Here is a 27,749-nt window from a genome sequence, read left to right as displayed (position 1 = left end):
CTTTTTGTGTAGTTTGTGTTATTAATAACAGTAATATTTACACCACTCTCAAAAAAAAACATTTTGACATGAACTAAGACAAATTATTAATGTTGTATCTTTCTAAAGGTTGAAAGGCCTATTATATAGCGATCATCTTCCTGTCCATATAACTGTATTTGCCCACACTATAAATGCAAATACAGAAAAGTCTAAACTATTTCAATGTGAGCTCTCTTACTCTGGAGAAACTGACTTTTAAGCAAGTCTTAAACTAGAACATGAAAAGTCCTAAAGAACGGCCAGTGTGTTCATCCTCTCCCACAGTCTGTATAGGTCACTTGCCACACACTGACACTTGCATGAAAGAGGAAGTGACTCAGTGTGAGGGGAAAATGTCAGCTTTGAAGGCAAGCTTATGGTAGATTATAATACATTAACACAGGCAGGTAAACACTGCTTTGACAAAATATATCTTGTGGACCTTTATTTAAAGCACAGGTCTAACATTAATCAGCTAAACATCAGTGGTAAGGCAGATTATAGTATACAGGAACCTACAATGCAACTTAATGAAATTGGTATGTTTCGCATTTCTGCATGTGCCACTGGGGATGTAGTACGTCAGTGGTTCGATATAGTCAGCAATTTTGGCTGAAATTAGCTGTTTTGAAATTCTATTGCCAGACATAAAGGTCTAAATGTCTAAAGGTCTATATGTGTTTATTATCCAAGCAGATATTTTACTGACAGTTGTTAGAATACAAGAACTTCAAGTGTTGAAAAATGTATTGAGTTAAAACTACTACTTGCTTAGTGAAGTGAAGGTTGTGAGTTTTCAGGATATGAGAGCAGCCCCTGGCGAAGACCCTAAAACCTCCACATCTATATGATTGGTTTGTATTATGCTTTGCTTATGAGTCACTTTAGATACTGGGACTACCCCTAAATATGCTGTGATATCCTTGTCATGTTTCAGATACAGGTTTCGTCAGACAAGAAAATAAGATAGACAGTTCTTATTAAAAACCAACCCTAACTGTTCAATAAGACAACTCCGTCTGCAAACAGACTGCTTCCATGGTGTGAAATGTTCAAGTGGAAAAGGTTTAAGGCTTGTCGAGAAAATACATCTGCATCACTACAAATATTTTGACAAAGCTTCACGCTGAGTGTTTGCACTTGTCTGGCCGGTTCAAAGGTTCAGCTGCAGGTTAGTTAGGTAAGATGGAATTTGGCAGAGTCTCAAGTATTTAAGAGGGTTTGTTGAAGTGCTTCCTTTAAAGGACAGTTATATCCATTTTAAAGGAAAAAAATCTTACCAACTTGGTAACCTGTCTAGAAGTACAGTATGGAACTACATCTGGAGTGTTTTTTTTTTTTTCTCATTTAAAAAAACCCCAAAATAAAACCAGATTTAACATGGTACTTTGTTATAGTTATTTGCCATTAGAAATCCATTTTCATTTTAGGATGGGGTTTTGGGAGACTTCTGATATAAGGCAAAACTACATTGTTGAAGTGATAACTTATTTTTGAAATATACAAACCACAACACAACAAATTTTGCAATAACAAATAGTTTAAGACAGCAGCAGCACAGGCATGTACAAAAATGCATTAAGAGCCTTAAGTCACAATTTGAATTATATAAACAAATATAAACATTCACTTAGTGTCCACTTTATTAGGAATACCTGCACACTCAGAGTTATGTAATCAGCCAATCATGTGGCAGAAAATGCAAAAAAAAAAAAAAAAAAAAAAATCATGCAGATACAGGTCAAGAGCTTCAATTAATGTTCACATCAAACAGCAGAATGAAAAAAAAAAACTAATCTCTGTTACTCTGATCATAGCACAGTTGTTGGTAGCAGACAGGCTGGCTTGAGTATTTCAGAAACTACTGATCTGGGAATTTCACACATAGCATTATCTATTTCACACATAGCATTATCTATGTTTATACAGAATGGTGTGAAAAACAGAAAAAACATTGGGTACATGATAGTTCTGTGGGTGGAAGTGCCTTGTTGATAAGAGAGGTCAGAGGTAAATGTCTAGATTGATTAAAGCTGCCAGGAAGTATATGGTAACTCATGTAACACTCTTTATAACTGTGCTGAGCAGAAAAGCATCTCGACATGCACAAAACATTGACCTTGAGGTGGATGGGCTGTGACAGTAGAAGACCACATTGGGGTCCACTCCTGTCAGCCAAGAACAGGAATGAGGCATGAGGCATCTGGTTCCAACAACCATTCTACCGTTAAAGTCACAGAGATCCCATTTTCCCCAATTCTGATGCTTGACGTGGACACTAACTGAAACTCTTGACCTGTATCTGTATGATTTTATGCATTGTGCTACTACCACAGCCAGCTACAGCTTGCAGTTTATATAACTGCATAAATAAGCAGGTGTACAGATGGTCCTAAAAAAAGTGGATGGTAAGTGTACATAGAGGTACAGTTTTTTATGTCTGCTAGCCTATTCTCTATTATCACCATCCTAAAAGGCAGTGCTTCTCAAAATGGGCTCTGTGAAGAAAAGCCCTGTGGTGTTTTTATATTGTTACAGTGGTGGAATCACAATTCAAAACTATTTAATTTATTATTGAATTCTTACAGGTTTGACTGATCACCTGAATTAAATAGGTTTAATCCAAACCCTGGTGGGCACAATGGCTTAGTGGTTAGCACATTTGCCTCACAACTCCAGGGTTGGGGGGTTCGATTCCCACCTCTGCCCTATGTGCATGGAGTTTGCATGTTTTCCCCATGCTTTGGGGGTTTCCTCCAGGTACTCTAGTTTCCTCCCCGAGCCCAGACATGTGTTGTAGGCTGATTGGCATCTCTAAATTTTCCGTAGCGTGTGAATGTGTGTGCGATTGTGCACTGCAATGGGTTGGCACCCCATCAAGGGTGTTCCCCGCCCTGTGCCCGAGTCCCCTGGGATATTCTCCAGGCTCCCCAATTTACCCTGTGTAGGATAAGGGGTACATGGATGGATGGATGGAATCTAAACCTCCAAAATTTTAAAACACGTTGGGCTATAAATAATGTCGAATTTTACCTCATGTGTTCTGTCAATGGAAATTTAAGGAATAAAAATTTCCATCCCTGACTGCAGAGAGAGAACTCCTGCCATAAGGTAATATGAGTATAAAGAATTGGCAGCAATGTCACTGGGAAAAATGTTTATATATATTAAATTATATATATATATATATATATATATATATATATATATATATATATATATATATATATATATATATATATATATATATATATATATATATATAAAATTTAATAAAACAAAAGAAAATATACTTAAGACATTACTCTTTAGATTCTTAAAAATATACACGATGTCTACAGCATAGAAACATGGCTTCCAGATGTGCTATTCATATTTGAAAGAAAGCCTATCCAGTAGCAAATTCATATAAAGAAGTTGATACACGGTATTAAACTTATTAAATAAGCAAGAATTCTCACTGACACCAAATAAAAAGCAATACAATTTATACCGATTATTTACACCTACCAAAGCAGAACCTCAGGCGTCAACATTTTTGTAGCCAGGAAAAAAGTTTCTTACACATTATTGACAATTAATTATATATCTTCACTGTTTTTGTTCACAAGTTTTTGTGCTTTGCAGTAGCAAGCATATTATGTAATATAATCAAAATTCAGACTAATGATAAACCTTTTTTGATACTTTCTAAACATATAAATCAAAATTTTCTAAACTTAGTATTGTAACTAATTAATTGATTTAATATTTCCCTTAAAAAAAAAAAAAAAACAGGATCAGTTATGGTCTGTCCACCACATTGGTTATTCTGTTGTCTATCTGTGCACAATCTATATATTTATTTTACTTATCACAACTTTTAAATTAAAAGTTAGTTAATTGGTAAGATATTACATATATTACCTAGAGTCATTGCACTTCACTCCATTTCTTGGATTGATATTATAATAAACAAAAATCTAATTAAGTGCAGCAGAAAATTACAATTGCTTCTAACTAAGCCCTGTTAAAGCTTTAAAGCAAACTTAAGTATTATATTTATTAAAGGTTAGGTAAGCATACACAACAGGCCACATTCACTATCAAATATTTTAAATCCTTAATAATACAATCAGACCAGAATTATTGGCACCCTTTAAATATGGATTTTAAAAAGGTCATTTAAAACCCTTTTTAAAAACAAAACTGTTAAAAAACAAAACGATATCAGAATTATTGTCACCCCTGCATTTTGCACTTGTTGAACTGCAATCTTTTTTTGCCAACATATGGCACTGTCATATCTTATAAACCACGGAGAACACATAGCTAGGAATATGAAAGCACTCCTCAATACAGAATCTCTCCAGATACTCCAGGGTCCTAGGGACCCTCATATGGACTCTCCACTTCAGCTCACCACACAGGTTTTCAATTGGGTTTGGGTCAGGGGACTGGGATGTGAGGTCACACGCTTGATTCTTTGGTCATTGAACCAGTTTTGTGTGGATATAAATGTATGTTTCAGATCATTGTTCACCTGGAAGATCCAACCATGACCCAGTTGTAGCTTCCTGGGAGAGGCAGTCAGATTTTAATTTATACTCTTCTGGTACCTGTATCCTAACAAGATTCTCAGGGCCTTAGGATGAAAACAGCCTCCCAACATCACAGACTGTATCATATCTAAAAGTGGGGAAGCTTCTTGTTCCACAAAACCCACCTTGAACATTTGTTGCTAAAAGGCTTTTTTTCCAGGATTTTTGTCTCATCTCACCCTAGAACCTAAGTTACAGTCAAAGTTACAATAGCATCCAGAAAACTCCAGGCACTTCATTCTGTGGTTAGATGAAAGAAAGGTTTTTCTTCTGGCATGCCTTCCAAACAGTTTGTTGGCATGGAGGTGGCGTCTAATTGTAGATCTGGAGACTTGGTGACTCCAAAATGCAGCTGTCGTCTGCAAATTTCCAACTGTGATCCATTTTTTGCCTCTCTAACTTCCTTACTCTACTTAAGGGAAAACCACTGGTGATCTATTGCAGACAGGTTCATTAAATCTAAAGTTGTTTTAAACTTCTTAATTATTGCTCTAATATGGGCAATCAGGAATGTAGCTTTTTTAAATAGCCTTTGCCTGATTTATGAAGACTTTTAATTAGACAGTTGTCTAATTTCATTTATGAATGCTCTCATTTTCCCCATGACAAAGGGAATTTGGCCCCTTTGTCACCTCATGTTTATACCCAATGAAACAGGAAGTCATGGATGACTGTTCAAAGAATTTCTAGGGGTGCTGATAATTAGGACATGTGCTTTTGTTGAGATATATAGTTTTGGTAAGGGTTTACATTTTTCTCAAAATAAAAACAATTAAAGGTTAGATTTCTCTCATGTTCAGTGGGCGATTAAACTAATTAACCACAAGGACCAAATTTTTCATAACCTTTTATACAAATTTTTACCAAAAGCACCATTCATTCTGGAGCTGACTGTATTTAGGGCTGTGTCTTCCTAATCTTGTCCTAAATTACCATGCACTGTTTATATTTCTTATTATTTATCTAACACACTAAATGCATTTACCAATGAACAAATATACTAAATCTGGTGTTTAGACCAGGGATAACTACAGTCATGTGAAAAAATAAGGACAATAAGGGTTTTTTTTTTTTTTTTTTTTTACATATGTGGACAAGCAAACATTTGCTACTCCTTAAAATAGTATTAATAAAGGTGATACACTATCAAATGACATAAAATTGACATTTTGTAGTAATTTTCATAATTTAAATGAACAAAAAACAGATCTGTCACATGGAAAAAGTAAGTACACCCCTACATTTATCACACCTTCAAATCCATAAAATTAGAATCAGGTGTTCAGGATTGGGTGCCAGTGATTAGAACCTGCGTGCCAGGAAAAAGCCTTTGCTGTCTAAAAAGAACATTAGCACAAGACCACAGTTTGCCAATGAGGCTATAGCCAAAGACCAGGCCTTTTGGAATAATGTGATCTGGAAAGACAAATCAAATATAGGAGTTGTTTGGCCACAGTAACAGCAGACATGCTTGGCACTGACCAAAGACAGCATTTCAGGTGAAGCACCTCATACCACCTGTGAAGCACATTGGTGGAAATGTTATGGTTTGGGGTTGCTTCACTGCCTCAGGGATTGGACAGCTTGCAGTCATTGATTCAACTATGAATTCTGCATCATATCAAAGAGTGCTTGAAGATAATGTGAGGCTATCTGCCCAAATAATGGATGTTGAAACGAAAGTGGACTTTTCAACAAGATAATGATCCTAAGCACACTAGCAAATCCACCAAACAATGGCTCAAAAAGAAGAAATGGATTGTTATGGAATGGCCTCGTCAAAGCCCCGATTTGAATCCCATTAAAATGTTGTGGGGGATTTGAAACAGGTAGTACATGCAAGAAAACCCTGAAACATCTTGTAACTGAAAAAAATATTGCATGGAAGAGTGGTCAAACATTCCAGCAATGTCAGAAACAGGAGGATAATTATGCGAAACACCTACAAGAAGTTATTTCGGCTAAAGGGGACAATACTAGCTTCTGAACCCAAGAGTGTACAAACTTTTTCCACAAAAGAATATCAAGTCTATTGATATTTCTGTCAAATAAATGATTGAAAAAGCTATTTTTCCTTGTGGTTTTCAAGTATATCAACTTTATTAATAAGCAATGTTTCAACGATGATCAAATGTTTGCTTGTCTAAATATGTCAAAAAAGCCAACAATTTCCATAGGGTGTGCTTAGTTTCACATGACTGTATACTTGGACTGAATTTGGAAAGTACTACATTAGAACCCAGGAACTTAGACATAAGACTCCTCTGAAAAAAGCATTTTTTCAAAGTCTTCCAGCTGTGTGTCACTGCACCTCCTCATCCACTCCCGCTTGCCATGGACAATAGCAAGTGCCACTTCCTGACTCTTCTTTAGATTACTCTGAGTATCTTCACCTCCCTGCCAAAAGAAGTAGTTCCTCACAACCTTTGTGGCAGTAGGTGACAAGCCAAACTGGGGTTTACTATACTTATCACCTTGCTCCAGGTCAGATGCCTTAGGTCCATGAGTATGGGGGTTACAATAAGTGTCTTGTTTTGATACAGCCTGCCTGTGGATATGCTCCAGACTCTTTGATGTCTCCCTATCCAACCCCAGACAAGTCTCTCCAGGTTCAGATGCTCGGCGCTGAAGGGAAGGACGTACAGGGGACTTCTCCACAACAGGAATGAGGGAGTAAGATTTCTTTCTGTACAAGGCCAAGCGGCGAACAGTTTGGCCATAGAACACAGACTGTGGCAAACTACTGGTATTACCTCCTGGTGTGCTTTTCTGAGAGTACTTCCATACCTGGGTTTGGTTACTCAGTGAACATGCCTGGTTGTGACTCTCTCTCAGTTCTTTCACTGTTTGTGTTTTTTCCAAGGCAGGAGAATAAACTGACCTGCAATGCTGTGTTTTGAACAAGGGTTCTTCAGAGCAGAGAGGGCTCTCCTGAGCACTTCTCTCCTTGCTTTGGCTTGTCTTGGAGAAATTCTCATAATGGAGGAGTGGATCACCAATGTCCTTGTCATCCAGGCCTCCTTTGTCCTTAGACAGGGAAAGTCTGTGGTCTTTCTTAAGCCAGGTATTTGGATGTAGCCCATGACTGCTCCTCAATTGGCTCCAGTCTAATTTCTCTTTAGCTGGATAGTCTTTGGGAGAAGGTATGGTTGGACCAGGAGATATTTCGGACACAATGCCAGGGAACTTGGCAGAAGATTTCACTGATGCCTTGAAGCTGCTTACTATATGAGGGCAATGTTTGCTAAAGTCAGCAGAATGCTGAGAGGACGCACTGTCCAGAGAGCTCACTGAAGAATGCACTGGTGAAGCCCCAGGGGAGCAGAGATTTTTGCAGCTGGTATCTAGATGAAGAGGTGAAGGTTTCAGGTGCTCTTTCAGTTGTTGAGGTACATTCCGATCCCTCTGACTATGATCACACTGCTTCTCCAGCCTCAAGGTGTTTAAATCAACCTCAAGGGCTACATCTAGATCACTTTTGCCATGGCTTGTTACACATTCATAACTGCCCTTTCTGTTTTCCCTACGTTCTAGGTATCTTGTTATCGATGAGGTCAAATTCCAAATGGCAGGCTCAGAAGAACGTCTTAGCTGACGAACACCCTTAGGAAAAGAAGATTCCTTACAAGGAGAATGCAGATGAGGAGTGGATGGACTCACTGCTGGAGATATTTTTACTGGGCAGGCTAGTGATGGGACCAATAGGTGTGGGTTTATGGTGATGTCTGGGTCAGTATCAGTTTGATCCAGGTCACAATCACTCAGTGTAAGGACTGAGTCATAACTGCGACTGTCTGGCTTGCCTCGTGATCTCTGCATGGTCTGGAAAACTGATCCAGAGTCGTCATTCAGCTCATTCTCAAGGCTGTCATAGGAAGAGTCGGTCATCTGATAAGAGGACACATCTGTGTGGAAAGGGGAAGAGTTTAGTATGAGAGAATCAGTTTGCACAAAGTATATAGCATAGGAGTGAGGTTTCATTACCTGATCCTTGACTGCAGCTCTGAGGAAAACCATCAAATAGTGTAGTCACATCTTCTCCCATTATTGCAATACAATTTTCAATCATTACCCGTGCCAAGTCACAGACCTGAAAAAAGGATTGAATGGATTGAATTAATTATTTATTTGTCTTCCGTAACCACTTTATCTGGTCAGGGTGCCAGTGGATCTGGAGCACCGGGAACACTGGGTATGAGCCAGGAATACACCATGAAGGGGCCAGGACACACACATTCATACCTAGGGCAATTTAGAGTAGCAAATTCACCTAACCACATAGCCAGTAATTTCTTTTAAAAGACCATTATGACAGCTCCACTGAAAATGATTAAAATAACATGCTAGTAATAGGGGGAAATGACATCTGATATCCCTAATCAGAATGCAGCTATAGCTGGCTTTCAAACAGAAATGGAAAAAGCAAGATTCAACTGGTTAATCCTGTTTCTCAGCATTGCAGCTGGTGGCCAATAAAATGTGATTAATAAACCAAGGAACACATTAATTTTACGTCTGGGGCGGTTAAATGCCTTTTTTAAAAAAAATTAATTATATATTTTGTGCAGTAATTACGATAATGTTCATAAAAGTGTATGTAATGTGTGGAGTAATACAAAATTAGAGAATTGACTATATTGTCAAAAAAATATCATTGATGCACTTGGGGGTCTCCGCGTAGTGTGTGCCATGCATGTCCCTGTCCTATGCCAGTATTACACTGTATATACCTACATATGTATCTTAACCAGCTAGGAATAAGAATTTGAAACTGGAAAATATTCCCACCCTGGATTGAATTAGATCAACTTTATTACTATTGTTTTATTATGATATTGATGAAATTCATATAAAGTCCAGGAAGAAATCAGGGGGCTTAATTCAGTAATCCAATTTGCGATTCCAGCTTCTGATTCTACATAAGAAAAGCAAAGCAAACCTGAAGATCAGCTTTATCCCTTAATTACTGATTCCTCTTCATTAAGACATACATTGAGCAGTGAGATCAACGAAGGATGCTTAGACTAGGTTTCTTCAAGTTTGCTTTTTGTTTGTACTCAACAGTTGTGCATTAAATGTCTGCTTGTGTCTGTAGATTAAAAAGAAGAATGTCAATGTTAAGGAATGTTAAATGGCTGCAAAAATGTCTCCTTTATTAGTATGTATTAGTTGCAAACTATGCAATGCAACATCTAAATATGACATTATTTTAGTAGTGCTGGTGAAATAGGCCAAACCTGTACATTGTACAATATATTCTCAAATAAAAATAGATCTAAAATAGCCTTCTATCTTTTTTGAAGGAGTCAAAACATTGAAAAAGTTTAGTTCATAAAAGACTGGACACATGTTTATCACTCAGTATGTAATTGTACACAACAAAGTAACAGAGACAGAGAAGAACTGCAGGATAAAATACCAAGGTTCTTATTATCCCCTCAAAGAAAAAAAATATTACTACTACAATACAACCTAGACAAACAAATTCTGTTTAATTTGTGATTGCAGTGGTTTACTTTGGCAGCCTTTAAGCCTACATTGACACGATCAATGTTGCTGGGGAATGTGGAAATCTACATTTTTGGGGCCTGGATGGCAACACACAGGCTGCCACAAGCAAATCCAAACAAACTGCATGATTCGAGAGCTCCATCATAGCTAGATAATGAGAGAATGACACTGACCTCAAGAATCTAAAGGAAATGCTTGAAATATTTCCCAGTGAATTCAAAAACATCTCCAAAACAAATACAAAATGTGCAAAATTCTATCCTCTCAAGAGATTTAACAGGCCATGAATGACAATATATATTACATGAATTGTCTAACCAGTGGAAATAATTAAATGACCATGAAAATGACACCTGCTTTATATTTTATGCCCACAAATACACTCCAATAAGAAATTCAATAACTAAATGATAATTCAGTAAAATAATGATAAGCTGCAATTTCAAAGACTATACAATTCCTTTCATTTTGAAATTCACACTGATTTTCAGGAATAAAGTCTTATGTTGGCTAAAGTCTTACGTTAATAGAAATTAACCAGTATCAATTATCTGAATTTGTGAAACCAACCTTTTTTGTACCTTCTCCTTCCATCTCAGGGGTGTTGGGAGCTGGGGACCAGAGCATGCTTGGAGAAATGCATACGGCCAGGTTAAAGGCATTCATCTGGTTGTCTTCGGCATGGAGCTGAATGTTGTAGAGCACAGCCAAAACGTGTTTTAGGAGTAGGATGTTCTCAGAAGGTAGAGACATCACCAAACTGAAAAACAGGATAAAAGATCAATAAGCCTACTGGCTCTGTCATATTAATACTGGATTTCTGACTGAAATGTTATATTCCTAATTCAGATATAGTATAAAGTACCCCCGAATGGCCTTTAATTGACTGTCCTCTGCTTCGTCAGACAAATCCATGGTGGCCATCCACTTCTCATATAGATCTGACAACAGCAGGCTGCCTGGGATGCTGCGCAGGAAGTCCTACATTAAGAACACACAGACACACAAATTCACATTTTTACACATCTATAAAGTTATATTAGGTTTTGGCTTGCAAAGAGTTTACAACAGATAAACTGATAGTAAAAGTATTTTAAAGTAAATGTTATCCACAGAGCAATGCTGTTTTAGGGTTCTTTGATATAAACACAGTTTAGTTATTTGGAGTTATTAAACAGAGCAATTACACTTGAGTGCAGTTCCAAGAGTAGTTTGACTCTAGCAAGAAATCGACCCTGAATCCACCTAACTGCAGGACACAAACCAAACATGACATGTATTTTGGGTTGTGGACAGCATTTTTTGTGTGCGTGCTCCGGACCAATGAATAAAAGAGTCAATAAACACTGACCACTATTAAAATACAAAAACATTTTAATAGTTTTTTTTAGTTGTTTTAATATTTTGCTAATTACTTATATAATTATTTATATAGCATCAGTTTCATGTTCTCCATGTGCCGCTGTTTTTTTTTTTTTTTTTGCTCGTTTGTTTAATTATGTGAATTGTGAAACTGAACCAAACCTAACCAAACAGCATACGAACCAAAAGTATACATTTTTTGTGGTGTGCATTATCCTGCTGAAAGAGGCCACTGCCATAAGTAAATATTATTGTGTACTTGGTCTGCAACAATGTTTAGGTAGGTGGTATGTGTCAAAGTAAGATCCACATGAACCACGTGACCCAAGGATTCCCAGTAGAAATTTTCCCAAAGCATCACACTGCCTCTGCCGGCTTGCCATGTTCCTATAGTGCCGCCTGGTCTTCCTCAGGTAAGCAACACACATGCACCCGGGCGTCCACTTGATGTAAAAGAAAACACGATTCATCAGACCAGTCCACCTTCTTCCATTGCTCCATGGGTCCAGTTCTGATCTGTCTGTTACTGTCAGTGGTTTTAATGTTATCGCTGAATGGCTGATCAGGGTGTGTGTGTGTGTGTGTGTCTGTGTGTGTATGTATACATATATATACTAGGACATCTGCATTTTACAATTTTATAAAAGAAATAATATTATTTGCTTGCTATTATGTTAGTGCTTTTCCAGTAACTCAAATGGGCTGCATGTGGGATGCATATGATCAAAATCATAAACAGAGTCTGATTCTGGGAAAAATATCGCACGGATACACAAGGACTAGCAACAAACAAACATACACAGACGTCACTTACAAATAATCAAGAGAGGATGATTACTGGCCATGGTGCAAAATAAAGTAGATCAGTTTGGGTAATCTGGTAATATCAAGTTTTATTATGTTTTTAAATTTTGGTTATGTAATCACAGCATGACACTTACCTTCAGTACAGCAGCAATCATAAAGATAGACTGTCGACTCGTAGGAACAACCTGGATTCCTGAGTCCAGTTTGTCTCGCAGCTCCCTGCAGGCTTTGGCCCCAGCAGAACGCCGGAAAATTCCCCTTGTGAAAGGCCCCTCTTGGAACAGAAACACTAGCATGTCCTGCAGAGAGAGAAAATAAAGTCTGATATACATTGGTCTATACATGGACTATATTATTTACTGAAAACTCCAGTTGTGGAAAGGAATGCCTAATAACTTGCCATGAGAACTGTCATTCCAGCAACTGTACATCATATGCTTGTCAGTGGTCACATTCATGTAATCTTAAAGTCATTCCATCAGTTTTAATACTCAAACAATTCACTCATTCAGTAGAGGTATGACTTGTGAATACTCTTGATAAATGTCCTGCTACCAGAGAAAGACTCAAGTATTAAAATAGCTGTAAAAATATATTATAATAATGTATTATAAAATAATACTGTATAAAATTAGTGATGTGTTACCTGTATCTTAATAATCACTTCACAATCTGTAACTAAATGTGGTCTACTTTATTATTGTTTGATTATACCAAAACACTGCTGAATTATGTGCATTATTTTCATTTAAACACATGGCTTAGACAGTATTTCTGGCTGTAACCTTCATGAACGAAATGCGCTTGTTCTAATACAACATTGTTTCTATAGTAACAGCTCATACACAGGGACTTGTATGGAAGACACTCCACATGATATAAGACTAATAATAAATAGATTAAAACATATTGTTTAACAAAGTAAAACATATAATCGTTGATTGTCGTTTTTGTTAAGACATTTATTTAACATTTATGGAAGAAGACTAATTTGTAAGTGCTTTGTAACAGTCAAAGTTTCTTCACAGGTGAAACTGAAGAGTAGATATTCAGAGCTATTTATTGTTTAAACAGTCAACCTAACAGGAGACACCTGGGTAACAAGAAACACCTGTCAGTCAAATGATGTCCAATATTTTTTTAACAAATTGGGAGGTCTGGACAAAATGTGCTATGTTCTATGCCAATTAACACATCTACATACAAATACAAGTAATAAAAGCTGAAATTCTAAACTCTCTTCTCATATTCATCTTTTGATCTCAAATCCAAAATATCCAGTCTACAGCAAAAATAGAAAAAATGTAAAAATGAATCGACATTGCCGTTCCAATAGTTTAGAAGGGGACTGTATTTAACCCTAGTACAATTCTCATGCTGTTGATAAATGGTTAGGTTTTCTATTTTAAAATCTTACTAATACATGACTACTGCACTTTAAAATCTCTAAATTTGGTAGATTATCACTGACTCTTTGCATGACTAGAATTTATGAACATGACTTATGTGTCTGGACATTGTGCCTATGATTCCTACACTCACCATGATGGGTTTGGGAAGGCTGTTATCCTTGCATACCATGCTGAGTGGGAGGCCAAAGAGCTTATCACTTGTGTATAGATGGGGTGATAAAGGAGGATCATCCAGTTGATTGGATGAGCCACGCCAAAAAGCCCAGTTGATGAGTGACCGACGTCTTTTGAATGGCTTCTGGTCTGGATCAACTTAGGTTGTGAGAAAATAAAAGTTGATATTAATTAGTATTCAGAATGAATTATTAATTAATTATAATTAGTATTCATACATTCACTATGAACGTAAAATGTAGCTTTTATTGAATATGCTTTCTATAAAAAGTCAGGAAGACATTTAGCTAATACGTAAGGTAAGAAGACATTTACCAACAAAAGAGTGGCCCACAGCGACCCGACTTGGCCTCAGGATGAATTGGCACTGACTGTCTGACTGCAATTGCTCAAAGAGTAGCTCCATTTGTCTTTCAGGTGGAGTAATTTCATCACTTTGTTCACCAGTTTCATCCAAAGGCTCTCTTAAATGGCTCATCTGTATACTGAAAGGAAACTCATGACCTGTACTCAGAGGTGGGAAGTAACAATGTACAATTAGTCTGGTGTTCAAGTGTTCGTATCTTACTTTATTTTTTTCTTTCACCTAATACTCTTAACTTTTCACATTTCAGAAGGAAAAATCTCTGCTTTCCTCTCACTACATTGACAAACCCTGCATCACTACATTTCTCTATAGTCATCAGTGGTGGCTGGTCAGTAGGGGGTGCTGGGGTGTTGCCCCTTTCAAGTTATCAAGAGAAGAAGGTAACTTAAACATGTTAACAGAAGTTAAATATATATTGCAAAATGATTATGAAAAAATTACTTAGCCGTACTATTTTACTTTTAGTATTTATTAAAAAATCTCAATTGTATTTAGTTTATATCCGTGTGCAGGCGGCCGGCCAAATGAGTGTATATGTAGGTCCTTAAACTTCTGAAAAGCAGGTGACTTGAGGATGCACTCTAATTGGCTTCAGACTGTCCTCGGGGCGCAGCTCATTGCGTCCCAGACACTCCCATTTTTGTTGTTAGCGAATCAATATTGCTTTTAGATTTTTTGACCTCATGTGATTGGACCGATCTCAACGACTCTCTTTCCCACTCAGCAGCTTGTCAGTTGACCGGCACTGCAAGAGATTGTAAATAACCAGATGAAAGAAAATTCTGTTTTATCTTTTTTTGAGTGATTACCTTGATTACTTTATTACTGATAATAAACCCACATTAAACTCAAATTCACTAGTTTGTGGTACCTTGTAGCTTTCCATTTTTAGCTAAGCAGTGCTGATACATGATTGTTTTATCACCTGTTAAATGGCTATTTAACAATTACATTCAATCATGCATTACTAACGGTGTGATTTTCAGTTTGTTTGCGTCCTCCCCAAAAATTTCACCAGCCACCACTGATAGTTATATATTTGTGAAACCATTTTTCCCTTTCATAGTATGATTCCTCAAAAAACAGTATCAGTCTAAATAGATAATGTCAGTACAGATCAGGCTATTGTCAAAATATCACTATTACAATGATCTACAGGCTTAGAAAAGATGCTGGATAAGAACAGCACTCACTCAATCTTCCATACATTTATTTTACTGTACAATTGTTTTCTCTTATTGTATTATGGAAACTATCTTTTTTGCTGTTGGTTGTTATTTGTACTTGCTGCAGCAATGCATTATGGATTCCATGCCTTATGGATTCAATGAGGTACATAAATACAGAGGGGGGAAATAAGTATTGAACACGTCAACATTTTTTCAGTAAATATATTTCCAATGAGGCTATTCACATGACATTTTCACCAGACATCAGTATTAACTCAAGAAATCTGCAAATATAAAGAATTCACAACATTAATGTCCATAAATAAAGTTATGTGTAATAAAGTGGAATGACACAGGAAAAAAGTATTGAACACGCTAAGAAAAAGCAGTTCTGCAAGGCAAGGTAAGGCAAGGAACTAGCTGAAATCTGTAAGTAATTACACCCCCTATCTGTGCAAATTAATATCAGCTGGGTTAGTAAATTGATGGTCTATAAAAAGGCTTTTCGTTACCAAGGTGTCACACAAGAAACATCTCATGATGGGCAAAAGCAAAGAGCTCTGCCAAGACCTTTGCAAACTTATTGTTGCAAAACATATTGATGGAATTGGATACAGACGTATTTCAAAACTTCTGAATCCTCCAGTAAGTACCATTGTGGACATTGTAGGAGAGTGCAGTCTGGTCAGACGAGAGCAAAATTGAGCTTTTTGGCTGTCGTACTACACACCATGTTTGGAGAAGAAATGGCACTGCACATCACCCTAAACACTACACCAACAGTGAAGTTTGGAGGTGGAAACATCATGGTGTGGGGCTGTTTTTCATCGCATGGTACTGGCAGACTTCATATAATTGAAGGAACGATGAATGGAGGCCTTTACCGGGAGATTCTTGAGAAGAATCTGCTGCCATCCACCAGGATGATGAAGATGAGACGTGGGTGGACCTTCCAGCAGGACAACGATCCAAAGCATACAGCAAAGGAAACTCTCAATTGGTTTCAGAGAAAAAAAATCAAGGTGTTAGAATGGCCCAGTCAATCACCTGACTCGAATCCAATTGAACAAGATTTAAAGACAATATCTGTAGAAGAATGGGCCAAAATCACACCTGAATACTGCGGCCCATTAATTTCTTCATAAAGGAAGAGTCTTGAAGCGTCATTACAAACAAAGGCTTCTCCAGTAAGTATTAAATACATTTCAGTTAGCGTGTTCAGTACTTTTTTCCTGTGTCATTCCACTTTATTACACATAACTTCATTTATAGACTTTACTGTTTGGATTTCTTTATACGTGTAGATTTCTTGAGTTAATACCAAAGTCTGGTGAAAATTTCATGTGATTAGCTTCATTGGAAATATATTTACTGAAAATAATGTTGACGCGTTCGATACTTATTTCCCCCATGTATGTATGCATTCATCTATCTACACTCAAAACCACTTTAATAGGAACATCTCTACCCTGCTTACTCATGCAATTATCCAATCAGCCAACTATATGTGTCAGAGCACCGGAGTGAGCAGCACGCTCAGCGGCCCATAGCATGACAGCGCACGCTTCCGGGTTGTTAGACTTTGTTTACTGTTTCATGTGTGTTTGTTTTGGTTTCTGTCCTATCTCCACCGATGTAATGTTATTGGTTGTTTCCTAATGTCTCGGCTGTTCTGTGCTAATCCCTTTGATTATGTTTAGTATTTAAACCCCTCATGTGTCTTTGTTCGGGGCGAAGTATTGTGTGTTTGTGTTTTCCGCCAGACCCGTACCAAGCCTTTGATCTTTGTCCCTCGTTTCATGGATTTGTCCTCGCTTTTCTCGACTCTTATCTCAGCCTAGTTTATGTTGTTTGCCAATCTCCTGACCCTGTGCCTGTTTAGTGGCCACGTTTTGCCATACGATTTGGATTCATCTGCCTGCCTCTCTTCAATGAAAGTTTTAACTGCACTTGCATCCGTCTCCACCTTGTTCGCATGACAATATGGCAGAAGTGCAGTGCATAAGATTATGCAGATACATGTCAAGAGATTCAGTTAATGTTCACATCAAACATCAGAATGGGGAAAAATGTGATCTCACTGACTTTGACTGTGACATGGTTGCTGGTGCCAGTCAGGCTGCAATTTCAGAAACTCCGGGGATTTTCACACATAACAGTCTCTAGAGTTTACACAGAATGGTGTGAGATGTAAAAAAAAAAACATCCAGTGAGCAGCAGTTCTGTGGGTGGAAATACCTTGTTGATGAAAGAGGTCAAAGGAGAATGATCAGACTGGTTCGAGCTGACAGGATGGCTACAGTAACTCACATAACCACTCTTAACCAATGTGGTGACCAAGAAAGTATCTCAGAATGCACAACATGTCAAACCTTGAGGTGGATTGGCTACAACAACGGATAACCACATGGGGTTTCACTCTGGTCAAAAATGAACAGGAATCACAGACTATAGTGAGCACAGGCTGAAGACTGGAAAAAGACCAGGCAAGGTTATTCCTATTTTTAACATCAGCTGTGCTACGGTCACATGATTGGATAGACTGGATTGACTGATTGGATAATTTCATATACAAGCAGGTGAACAGGTATTCCTATTAAAGTGGCCAGTGAGTGCATATGGAAAATATTGCCCTATAAATGATAAAAATGTTTATTAGAAATGCTTTTCTTGTCTGCCGTTTGATGTTATGATCATAATTTTCAGGATTTATTGCAAACTCACCAATAAGAGGGTAAGGAGCATTGTCTTTTCTGGAACTCACCCACAGTTGGAAGTCCTTCACAGAACCCTGTATGCCAAAGACAAACAAATTCGCAGAAATGTTGTACACCAGGTTCCACCACTAGCCTATATGAAGAACCATGAGGGCATGTCTGTGGACAGGTATTTTGGGTTCGGCTATAAATACAAAGTTAACTAAAGTGCACTGGAATTTTGTGTACTGTTAGAGGTGTCTTGATTTGATTAAGTAGAGGTCTGTGCAGTTACTGTTGCTTAAGGAGAACATAAATAGACTCAATGCTTCTGCTTCTCTGGATAGCTTTATGCATAGCAGGTATGTCAGTATATTAAGAAGAACTCAATATTTATTTACATATTTACAGAGAATAATTGAAAATAGGCAAATTGCAGAAGCTTAATTTTGAAAATGCAATGTAAAGGAACTTACGAGAATCCCAAACTGCTGCAGTGCTAGACGAATAACTTCATTGGCACTGTCAGAATTGCTCACAGCAATGGTTTTCTAAATCAACAAAGTATCAGATTTTGATTCGCAACATGCTGGAATAATGAGATAAAGATATCTGACTGAGTGTAAGACTTACATATGAAAAGTTCCCCATGTCCTTGGCATGCACTTTAAGGGGGATTGTTTTTGGATTATCTTTCTCCTTCTCCTCTTTTATTCGACTATAGAGAATAAGGCCATAGACATAATGAATTCAACAGAAATGTGCAATAAAAACTTTAAAGAAAGTGAATGGCCACACTGAGAAATAGACTTAAGTGTACACTTATACTTGAGGGTACTTTCAATAAAAAAAATGGACATGTTAATCTATTAATACACAGAAGGAATTTGTGGTATCTGTAGATTCCATGTGACTCCAGCGTACCTTTTTATAAGGGAAAGCCATCTCTCCTTTTGTTCAACTGAGCTACAGAGACAAGAATAAAACATTTTCATGGACAAAATCTTTTTGAGAACCATCATATAAGGTGTGCTATCATGCTTTCAAGGGTTCTTCAAGGGTAGGTTAGAGTACTTTTTCAGAGTGTGTAACTATAACTACCATTTGGTTCATCAGGTACCATTTACAAGTAAATGTACTTATTAAATATACTTTTTTTTCTTGTTTAATATACTTCTGATGCATATATCCACTTCTGTGCATATGAAAATTTATATATATATATATATATATATATATATATATATATATATATATATATATATATATATATATATATATATATATAAAATGTACACAGTATATATATTTCATAGTCATGTGAAAAAAAACCTAGAATATCACATCTATTGATATTTATGTAGAATAAATGATTGAAAAAGCTCATTTTCCCTTTCTTTGTGTTTGTTCAAGTATAGCAACTTTATTAATAGGCACTGTTTCAAAGAGTATCAAATGTTTGCTTGTTCAAATATGTAAATAAATAAATAACCAACAGCTTCCATGGGATGTACAAATTATTTCACATGACTGTATAAATAAAGGGAAGATTTCTCACAAGTAACAATCATGGTAAACGTGAAGGAGATCCCTAAAGTTCTCAAGGACAGCATTATTACACAACACTAATGGAAAAAGTGACAGAAAATGCAGTACAGTTGGTTTGATAATATGCAGGTGGATGTTCATGGAACCAGAACTAATCGTCCTAGCACTCTACTAATTAGGCTTATGAGAATTTTGTTTATGTACACACTTTCTGGTATTGACCCAGTCTGAGTTACCAGTCTGTCGACTCTGATTTTGTTTTGCCTTTTGGTATTGTCTGCTTCATTCAATAAAACCCGGCACTTGCATCCAAACTCTGTCCATGCCTGACATCTACTTTCTTGATTGTAAATCATTAGCCTAAGTGGTGTTTATTGTATTTGGAAAAAAAAAAAACCTGACACTGGGCTTAGGTTCAGTCCATATTACAAGATTTTATGTATATGTGTTCAGTTGATGAATTATGGGCAGTAGAGAGCAAAGAATATACTATACCTGAAAGTGGCTACACAGTTGCAAGTCGGCCAACCCATCACAAAGCTTTTGTCAAGACATGTACTCCCCTCACACACTTCTTCCATGCAGTTTGCTGTCCACATTTCACAAACTCGTGTCTGCGCCTTCAGCTTAAAGTTGGTTGAAGATCTGTTCATAACACATGACCACTTTAAAGATAGTATCTAAAGTGATATGCTAGATATTCATTCATTTCTTCATTTATTTTCAGTAACTGCTTTATCCTGGTCAGGGTCACAGTGAATCCAGAGCCAAAAAGTGGGAATACACCATGCACACATATTTTCACACACTCGTCTACACCTAGAGGCAATTTACTGTAGCTGATTCATCTAATGACAATGTTGATAAAAATCTATACATATGCTATGCACGTCGTATGCACGAAACCACATTAGCTATGAGTGTTGGGTAAAACTTATCGACAGTTTGGCAATGAATAATAAAAGCTTATGTCCTAGCACATGCACAGGCAGTGCATACTTGTAGTTCCGATTTTTAATGCACACCTAAATTCATATCACCCTCCATACATAAACAAGTCAATCTTGCAGAAATTTGAACCATTTTTAACTTTTCAACCGAGCTGCATTTCTGTGAAACCGGCATGATGGAGAATTAGAAACGAATGAGTCAGTACATTGTGCAAACATTCAAAATGCAGTGCCTTGTTTCACTACAGTCTGAGTGGCAAATATGACTGATAATGAAACTGCACTGCTACTAATACCAAACACAAGGGGGTTTACCTATTTACTTTTTTTTTTTTTTTTTTTTTTACAGTAATGATCTGCTTATTGATTTTGAGCTTGCTTGCATCTATGCTGTTAAATAAAATAAATAAAACAAATTTGTTATACTTTACTAGTTTATTTTAGCCTGGATGATGCCCTCACAAAAATGTCCACTCTTTTCAGATTGCTTAAGTTGAGCCAATTAATTAATGCACATGAGAAGGAGAGTTTATATTCAGGAGAGTCTTATACATGTTACCAAGATGTATAATTTCTGCAAATATGAAAAAACTTTTTTCCTTAACAGCAGTGATGTCAGAACTGACTGGTGTTTGTATTAAATTTATAAACCATCGTCATGAAGGAATCTCAGACATCATCTTGTATTTACTGAGTTGTGACAATCTTGCATAATGCCACTACTGTACCTTAAACACAGCTTCCGTTTTTAATATTTACATTTACATTCTTTAAATATTATATTTATTGTCATCTTATTATGCATATTAACATTACCTACAATGAGTCAGTGTGCTTGCATTCAAAATCAAATCAAGAACCTTTGAACATGTGAAATAGGACTAACCACAAGATATTAAATATAGGTCAGAACCACACTAGTCTGACAATAATGATAGGTCAACATTTAGAAAACGCTCGAATGGATAAGTTTACCACTGCTGACTTCACAGTGGCTACAGTGGCTTTGATGCCAAGCTCTGCCTCAGATTGAGTTAATTGGTGCTTTGGGTGGTAATTACTGAGAAGGACCCTCTGGCTATGCAAGATACTACAGGAAAAGGAAGGAGGATGTGGGCCACATGATCCTATGAGACACAATTAAGCAAGGGGGGGAAAGGGTGGAGGAATGGCCCAATTCTTCCCACCATTAAGCACTCACTGGTAACTCCCATACATGGGTATTTCAGCTAAGTCATTTGCTCGAGTGGCCTACTCACTTTGATATGGATAGCAGTAACAACTAGGAATAATAACTTTTCTCATTATATTTACCACATTAATGCAAATGAAGCTGCTGATACATTCGGTTTCAGTTGACTCAAGTTCAAGATATTTTCTCAGCAATTTTCTCCTTTTGGTCTATTTGTCCTATTTTACATGAATATATTAATGTCAATGTTTGTCGTAGTCATTCTACAGTGTAAGAAGAGGCTCAATATGGACTAAAGCTGGATAAAGTGTGAAAGCTAAGTAACACATTAATGTTTAGATCAGAGTTTTTTTTTTTTTTTTACATAATTCCAATTATATAAAATTAAATAATTTCCAGTTTATGTAAATTTGAGTTTACTTTGCCACATCATTTCCCTCGGTCTCAATCCCTATCCTAAAACACACATTTCCCACATCTTGCCTTTCTATGAAAAAAAACAACTCTCTCTCTCTCTCTCTCTCTCTCTCTCTCTCTCTCTCTATATATATATATATATATATATATATATATATATATATATATATATACAAACAAGTAACTAATGGTTAAGCTTGAGGGAGATTTTTTTACAACTTCATTGAAAATGAAATCCAATTGAATGGCCCTCACTCATTGGAAAAACTGAATTTTGTGACATCAGGATGATATCTGCATACATGTCTTACTTGGCTTTGCTGATGAGTAGAATGTCAGTGAAAAGGAACATATGCCTCTCCTGGGTCTGCAGACCAGTCTTCAGCTGGGCATATACATGACCAATAAACATCCTTGAAGGATTAAGATATGATTGTACCAATAGGCATGTCTCTGGGCTGACTGGAGAGAGACTGTTATCCCTGAGAAACAACAACAAATTGAAATCACTAATTACTCAACCACAGGTTAAAATGTTTTTTGCTTTAAATATGCAGCAAACTGTAAAATAGTTATAAAAAAAAATTGGCAAAAATGTAAATTGTGCATTTCAATTAGCTAACGTTATGTTGAATAGTCTGAAGAAGATTACACAATCAAAAGAGACGTTTCGATTATGAGGACATTTATTTATTTATTTATTTATTTTTGCATCTCAATTTAAGGGCATGCCAACATTTCTATCTCAATTTAAAGTGTTTGTGATTGTGGAAACCCCACTATACAGAATACAGACCACATTACTGCTTTTTGCTTTGTTATGTCCTAACCACATCAGACTACAAGTAATATTGACACATAACTCCTTGTTTAAAAAAACAAAACAAAACAAAAAAAACCCTTGATAGAATCGTACTTCCTCTGAACTCTGTACCATGAATAGGATGAATATGGCACAAACGCTTCATGCAAAACATATTTTCATTTTCAATACGCCAAGTATCTAAATAGGGGTTTCAGGAGACAGCTGATATGGGTGTAGTTTGTAAATGGTAAACATGTTCACAAATCCGGATTACTGCCCTGGTCACTCTAAATTAGGAGTCACTAATCGTCCTGATGTAACCCTGAAGAATTTAGTTCGAACTTTATTTTCTAGTTCATCACACCTCCTATAGAGAACTGTTTTTCACAAGATCATGACTAAACAGATACAGGGTGCTAGATCTGGCTTGAATTAAACTATGCCAGAAAATAAATATAAAGCAAAAGGGCTAATCATTTAAATACATCTCAGCAAACAACAATAACAACCAACAAAAGACTATAATAACACCTTTATCAGCATTAGTCTGTGCTTATGAGTTCATAATTATGTGACAAACAGTGACCAAACATCCAGTGCTGCTTTAACAAGGTTATTCTCTTCCAGTGTGTAAAGGCCTAAGGACTATATTTAGCCTTTATATCCCCTAGAATTATCCTTCTGATGAGCTTAACTACTGTACTGCTGAAAATGCTGATCAAGTCATTTTAGGACACAAGAACATGATAATATAACTTAATTCCTTGATATATAACACGGTTTCAAGTTCATTAACAAGGATGTTTTTCATAATTGTATGAAAATTTCTGAGCTGGTCAATTTATTGGACATTTCATTCCAAATGGAAAATAAAACAACTGCATCACTATACATAAATACAGTTATGTGATTTAAACCATCAAAAAGACAAATGGAAGCTCAAACAGGAAGGAAAAATGTGATGTGATACTGAATAAAAACAGTGATTAATCAAATCCACCATCAAGTACTGCACACATCTATGTTACCGGCATAATATTGGCAACATGCAGTGTTATACATAAGCATTACTCGCTACAGTAATAATGTCAGCAATGCACATCTATCATAACACATAACTACAAAACAACCTATTTCAAATGAAAACAATGGAAAAACAATATATTTTTTTTTTTTTACAAAAAGATTAAAGAAAAGAGTTATTTTCATGAAATTTGATCAAAACAGTGAAATCAAAAGTATTCTTGCTACAAGGATAGACGTATCTTGGTGCAAAGTTATGATTTATATCATTCATTAACTGATTCATTCATCATCAGTAACTGCTTTATCCTGTTCAAGGACACAGTGAACCTAGAGCCTAACCGGGGAACACTAAGAGTGAGGTGATGGGATACACTCATTCACACACTACATGCAATTTAGCATAGCCAGTCAACCCACTGGCATGTTTTTGGGAGGGAGAACATACAAAATGACACGGGGAGAACATGTAAAATTTCACACAGAAAACAAACTGAGCTCAGTAACCCTGGGGGCCGTGGCGCTGTAAAACGGAAACACTACCCGCTGTACCACCATGCCAATAAATAGGATTCACACTGTCATTTGCATAAAATATTTACCATTTATTTGTACAAAGCATACTTAACTTTCATAAAAGTGCCCCTGAACTCAAAAATGTGATTTATAAATAGCGCGTTCTGATGTACATCATGGTATCTGGGTCAAACATTTTTCCATTGCAAACAAAGATTTGTCAGAACTTCAGTATAAGCTAGCTATGGTTGAAAATGGTGATAGTGGTGGCTGAAAATTGCAAATACATTATCATCCACTTGTCTTTTAAACATGGACATATTTCCATTATAGGAGGGCACATCAAATGAATAGAAATATTGAGATTATTTTATTAATTTAACAATTAAAGATAATGAATTAAGATCATGCAATAATAGAATGTGCTGCCCAGATGCTATTTTATAAGCTGCAGATTAACAATTGTCATATTGCCATGTTGTTTTTACACCAAATGAACAGTGATTGACGAGATAATTACAATTAGGACTATTTAGGCTGCAATATACTGGACTCCAATTATATGTTTAGCTTCTCATTTATAGATCATTATAATAGTTTTCTCATTTCATTTTTTAATCATATCTTGCTTTTATCTTACAAAACTGAAAATCTTATCACAGGCACCTCTACCCAAGAAAAATCTGACCACATCTGATAATGAGGCATGAACCACAAACAAGTTATTTTGGCAATCTGATTGGACTTCCCAGAAAATCAACTTACGCGCCTACCTAACCCGACTTTGAATAAGAGGGACTTTCCTTGCGTAAATATTGACACAGCCTATGAACTTAAGCTGTCAACTTTGAATACGCCACACAGATTCCATACCTGGATATTGTTCTGGATCTAGTAAGTGCTTTGCTGATGACCAAGGAAGGAGCAGACTGTCTGCGACAAGACAGGGCCTTCGTCCTCTGAGAAGAAGAAAACAGATTCCCGATAGTTACTTTACATGTCCACAGAACAAAGTTAGACCACTGATATTGAACATTTATACCCAGGTGATTACAATAATACTACACAATTCACAATTCACATGGTGTAGTAGCGTTTCTTCTGACTTTATCTATGTGATATACATGAAAATGGATATCAGTCTCAAGTAAATTAAGATGAATCCTCTCTAGTCTAGTATGATTTCTGGTGGGACCAACATCTTATTTTATTTATTGAGATACTGGATGCATTTGTGCCGCATTGAAATCTCATTGCTGGAATACACCCTAGACACCTTTCCACTGGTGTAGCACCTGTTATCCACAGTTAAGTGCAATTACTTTTTGACATTAAATATGGTCGAGATTAAAATGTAACTTGCATGTGATATTAGGGGCAAAATGTAATACTTATCAATAGATTGACAATGATCATAATAATAAGAAGAATGATGTGGGCCAAACTCTTACCCATGCACACATTTTCAGGCAGACAAGGCTGTATTTGTATTTTAAAGTAGACAAAATTTATTTTAAGTGTTTCAAGTCTGTGATGCACAACAGGCTTTATCATATGTTTCCTCTGAATACCAAACACGGAAAACAGAAAAAAACAAACAAATTCTTTCCTTAAAAAAGAAAAGAAAAAGAAAAAAAGACTAATGTGTGCTTTGTCTATCTACTTTTAGTTTCTTTTCCAGTCTCCAAAGACATTTGGGGGGAAAAAGGATGATAGAGCAAATAAACCACCTTGTTCTTAATGATATTTCACATGCACTTTCTCAGTCACTGCTGCTGATGTATTACGAAGTGGCATTATATATGATACGTCAGTGGGTGTTTCACTGTGTGGACAGTGAGAAGACTGTCAGCAACCATCTGGTCTCTGTACTGTTAACAAACTGTGAAATATGGACAGATTCATTACTATTTACAATGTGTGTATAAACCTGACTACAAATGTAACACCACGTAATGGACTTTGGATCAACCTGCACAGACCTAAGTGTTTCTGGAAAAAAGCTACAAGTGGTCTCAGTATAAGTAAAGTGCAATTCACTGACTCTACGTACTGGCAAGACAACAGAGTGTTCCTGATGATGGGGAACCGATAACAACCTTTAAATTATTAAGTAAATTGAATTGCTCTAATCAGTTTAGAAGATCAAGGTATAATGGCTATGGCAAACCATGGCTTGACCAAAAAAATAAATAAAATAAAATAAAAATTTAAATAAAGAAATAGGAAGAACACACACACACACACACACACACACACACACACACACACACACACACACACACACACAACAAATGTGCTGACTACAAAAAGTCCCACACTTCCCTCTTTTAGTTTTATTTGCTTTAGTTACCACATTCATTACAGCATAGTAATTCATTGTTTTTTTTTTTTCATTCATTAAAATAAACAAAAACCTCTCATTAAATCATTAAACTGATTCAATCAGCCCCATCTGCACTTAAATAGACAATGACATTATACTTGAGGATCATTAAATAGCTCTCGAATGAGTATTCAGTATTACTGAAAGATAAAAAAATGTTTCTATATCTTATACTGTTATGTTGTTACAGTTTAGTCAGTGGGGAATGATAGTCTTCTGTTACCCGCTATATGTGAGACGGTGTGCAGAGGAGGCCAAATAGTGTCTCTTAATGCAAGCTGTTGATTGTACCTTGTGATATTTCTAGACAAAAGGTTAACAGATTAAAAATGTAACTCTGTTCAGTCCAGTTCTTCTATGTGAATTAGACATTTTTAGTTACTAAAATATTTATAACGTAGTACAAACATATAACTATACCGATCAACATGCAGTGCTGTAATTAGCTACAGTTATAGCAGCATGTCTGGCTGAGACAGACACTTGACTGACATTAATACTAAGCACACCAAGTTTTGCTGATTTATATCCAGTATCTGTTTCCTGACTTTGAGTTTATGTGCAGCATTGCTACGTAATAAAATCAGTTCAATCTTCCATGCACTTGCTGCTGTACAGACAAAGGTGAATATAAAAAGCTTATGCATGATATCAATCAAAAACATACAACCCAGGCAGTATTAAATTTTCAACAACCCTGTCACTTGGTAGCTTTTCGTACTTAATCTATATGCATTTATACATTACAAATTACATTTCATCTGCTGCGATTTATTTAACCAGTATTTCAAGTCAATATTGTTCCTTGTAACA

At 36.4% G+C, this 27,749-nt stretch overlaps 1 protein-coding gene across 1 annotated transcript in view; it reads right to left on the bottom strand.

The window, feature by feature from the left end:
• Positions 1 to 3,291: 3,291 nt before the first annotated feature.
• arhgap20 (Rho GTPase activating protein 20) overlaps positions 3,292 to 27,749 on the bottom strand; it is a 27,354-nt gene continuing 2,896 nt past the window's right edge. The window contains exons 2-15 of the mRNA XM_017458159.3: positions 25,424 to 25,509; positions 22,518 to 22,688; positions 20,143 to 20,292; positions 19,024 to 19,065; positions 18,733 to 18,817; positions 18,576 to 18,650; positions 18,128 to 18,194; positions 14,183 to 14,371; positions 13,824 to 14,005; positions 12,416 to 12,580; positions 10,978 to 11,093; positions 10,683 to 10,872; positions 8,586 to 8,691; positions 3,292 to 8,506 (exon numbers count right to left, since the gene is read on the bottom strand). Of these exons, the coding sequence (XP_017313648.1) occupies positions 6,849 to 8,506; positions 8,586 to 8,691; positions 10,683 to 10,872; positions 10,978 to 11,093; positions 12,416 to 12,580; positions 13,824 to 14,005; positions 14,183 to 14,371; positions 18,128 to 18,194; positions 18,576 to 18,650; positions 18,733 to 18,817; positions 19,024 to 19,065; positions 20,143 to 20,292; positions 22,518 to 22,688; positions 25,424 to 25,509 (3,282 nt within the window). The 3' untranslated portion in view covers positions 3,292 to 6,848. The remainder of the gene's footprint in view (positions 8,507 to 8,585; positions 8,692 to 10,682; positions 10,873 to 10,977; positions 11,094 to 12,415; positions 12,581 to 13,823; positions 14,006 to 14,182; positions 14,372 to 18,127; positions 18,195 to 18,575; positions 18,651 to 18,732; positions 18,818 to 19,023; positions 19,066 to 20,142; positions 20,293 to 22,517; positions 22,689 to 25,423; positions 25,510 to 27,749) is intronic.

The sequence above is a fragment of the Ictalurus punctatus genome, chromosome 26, assembly GCF_001660625.3.
Source record: "Ictalurus punctatus breed USDA103 chromosome 26, Coco_2.0, whole genome shotgun sequence".
Classification (NCBI taxonomy): Eukaryota; Metazoa; Chordata; class Actinopteri; order Siluriformes; family Ictaluridae; genus Ictalurus; species Ictalurus punctatus.
Note: the sequence above shows the minus strand (reverse complement) of the source record. Positions and strands in the feature narration are given on the sequence as shown.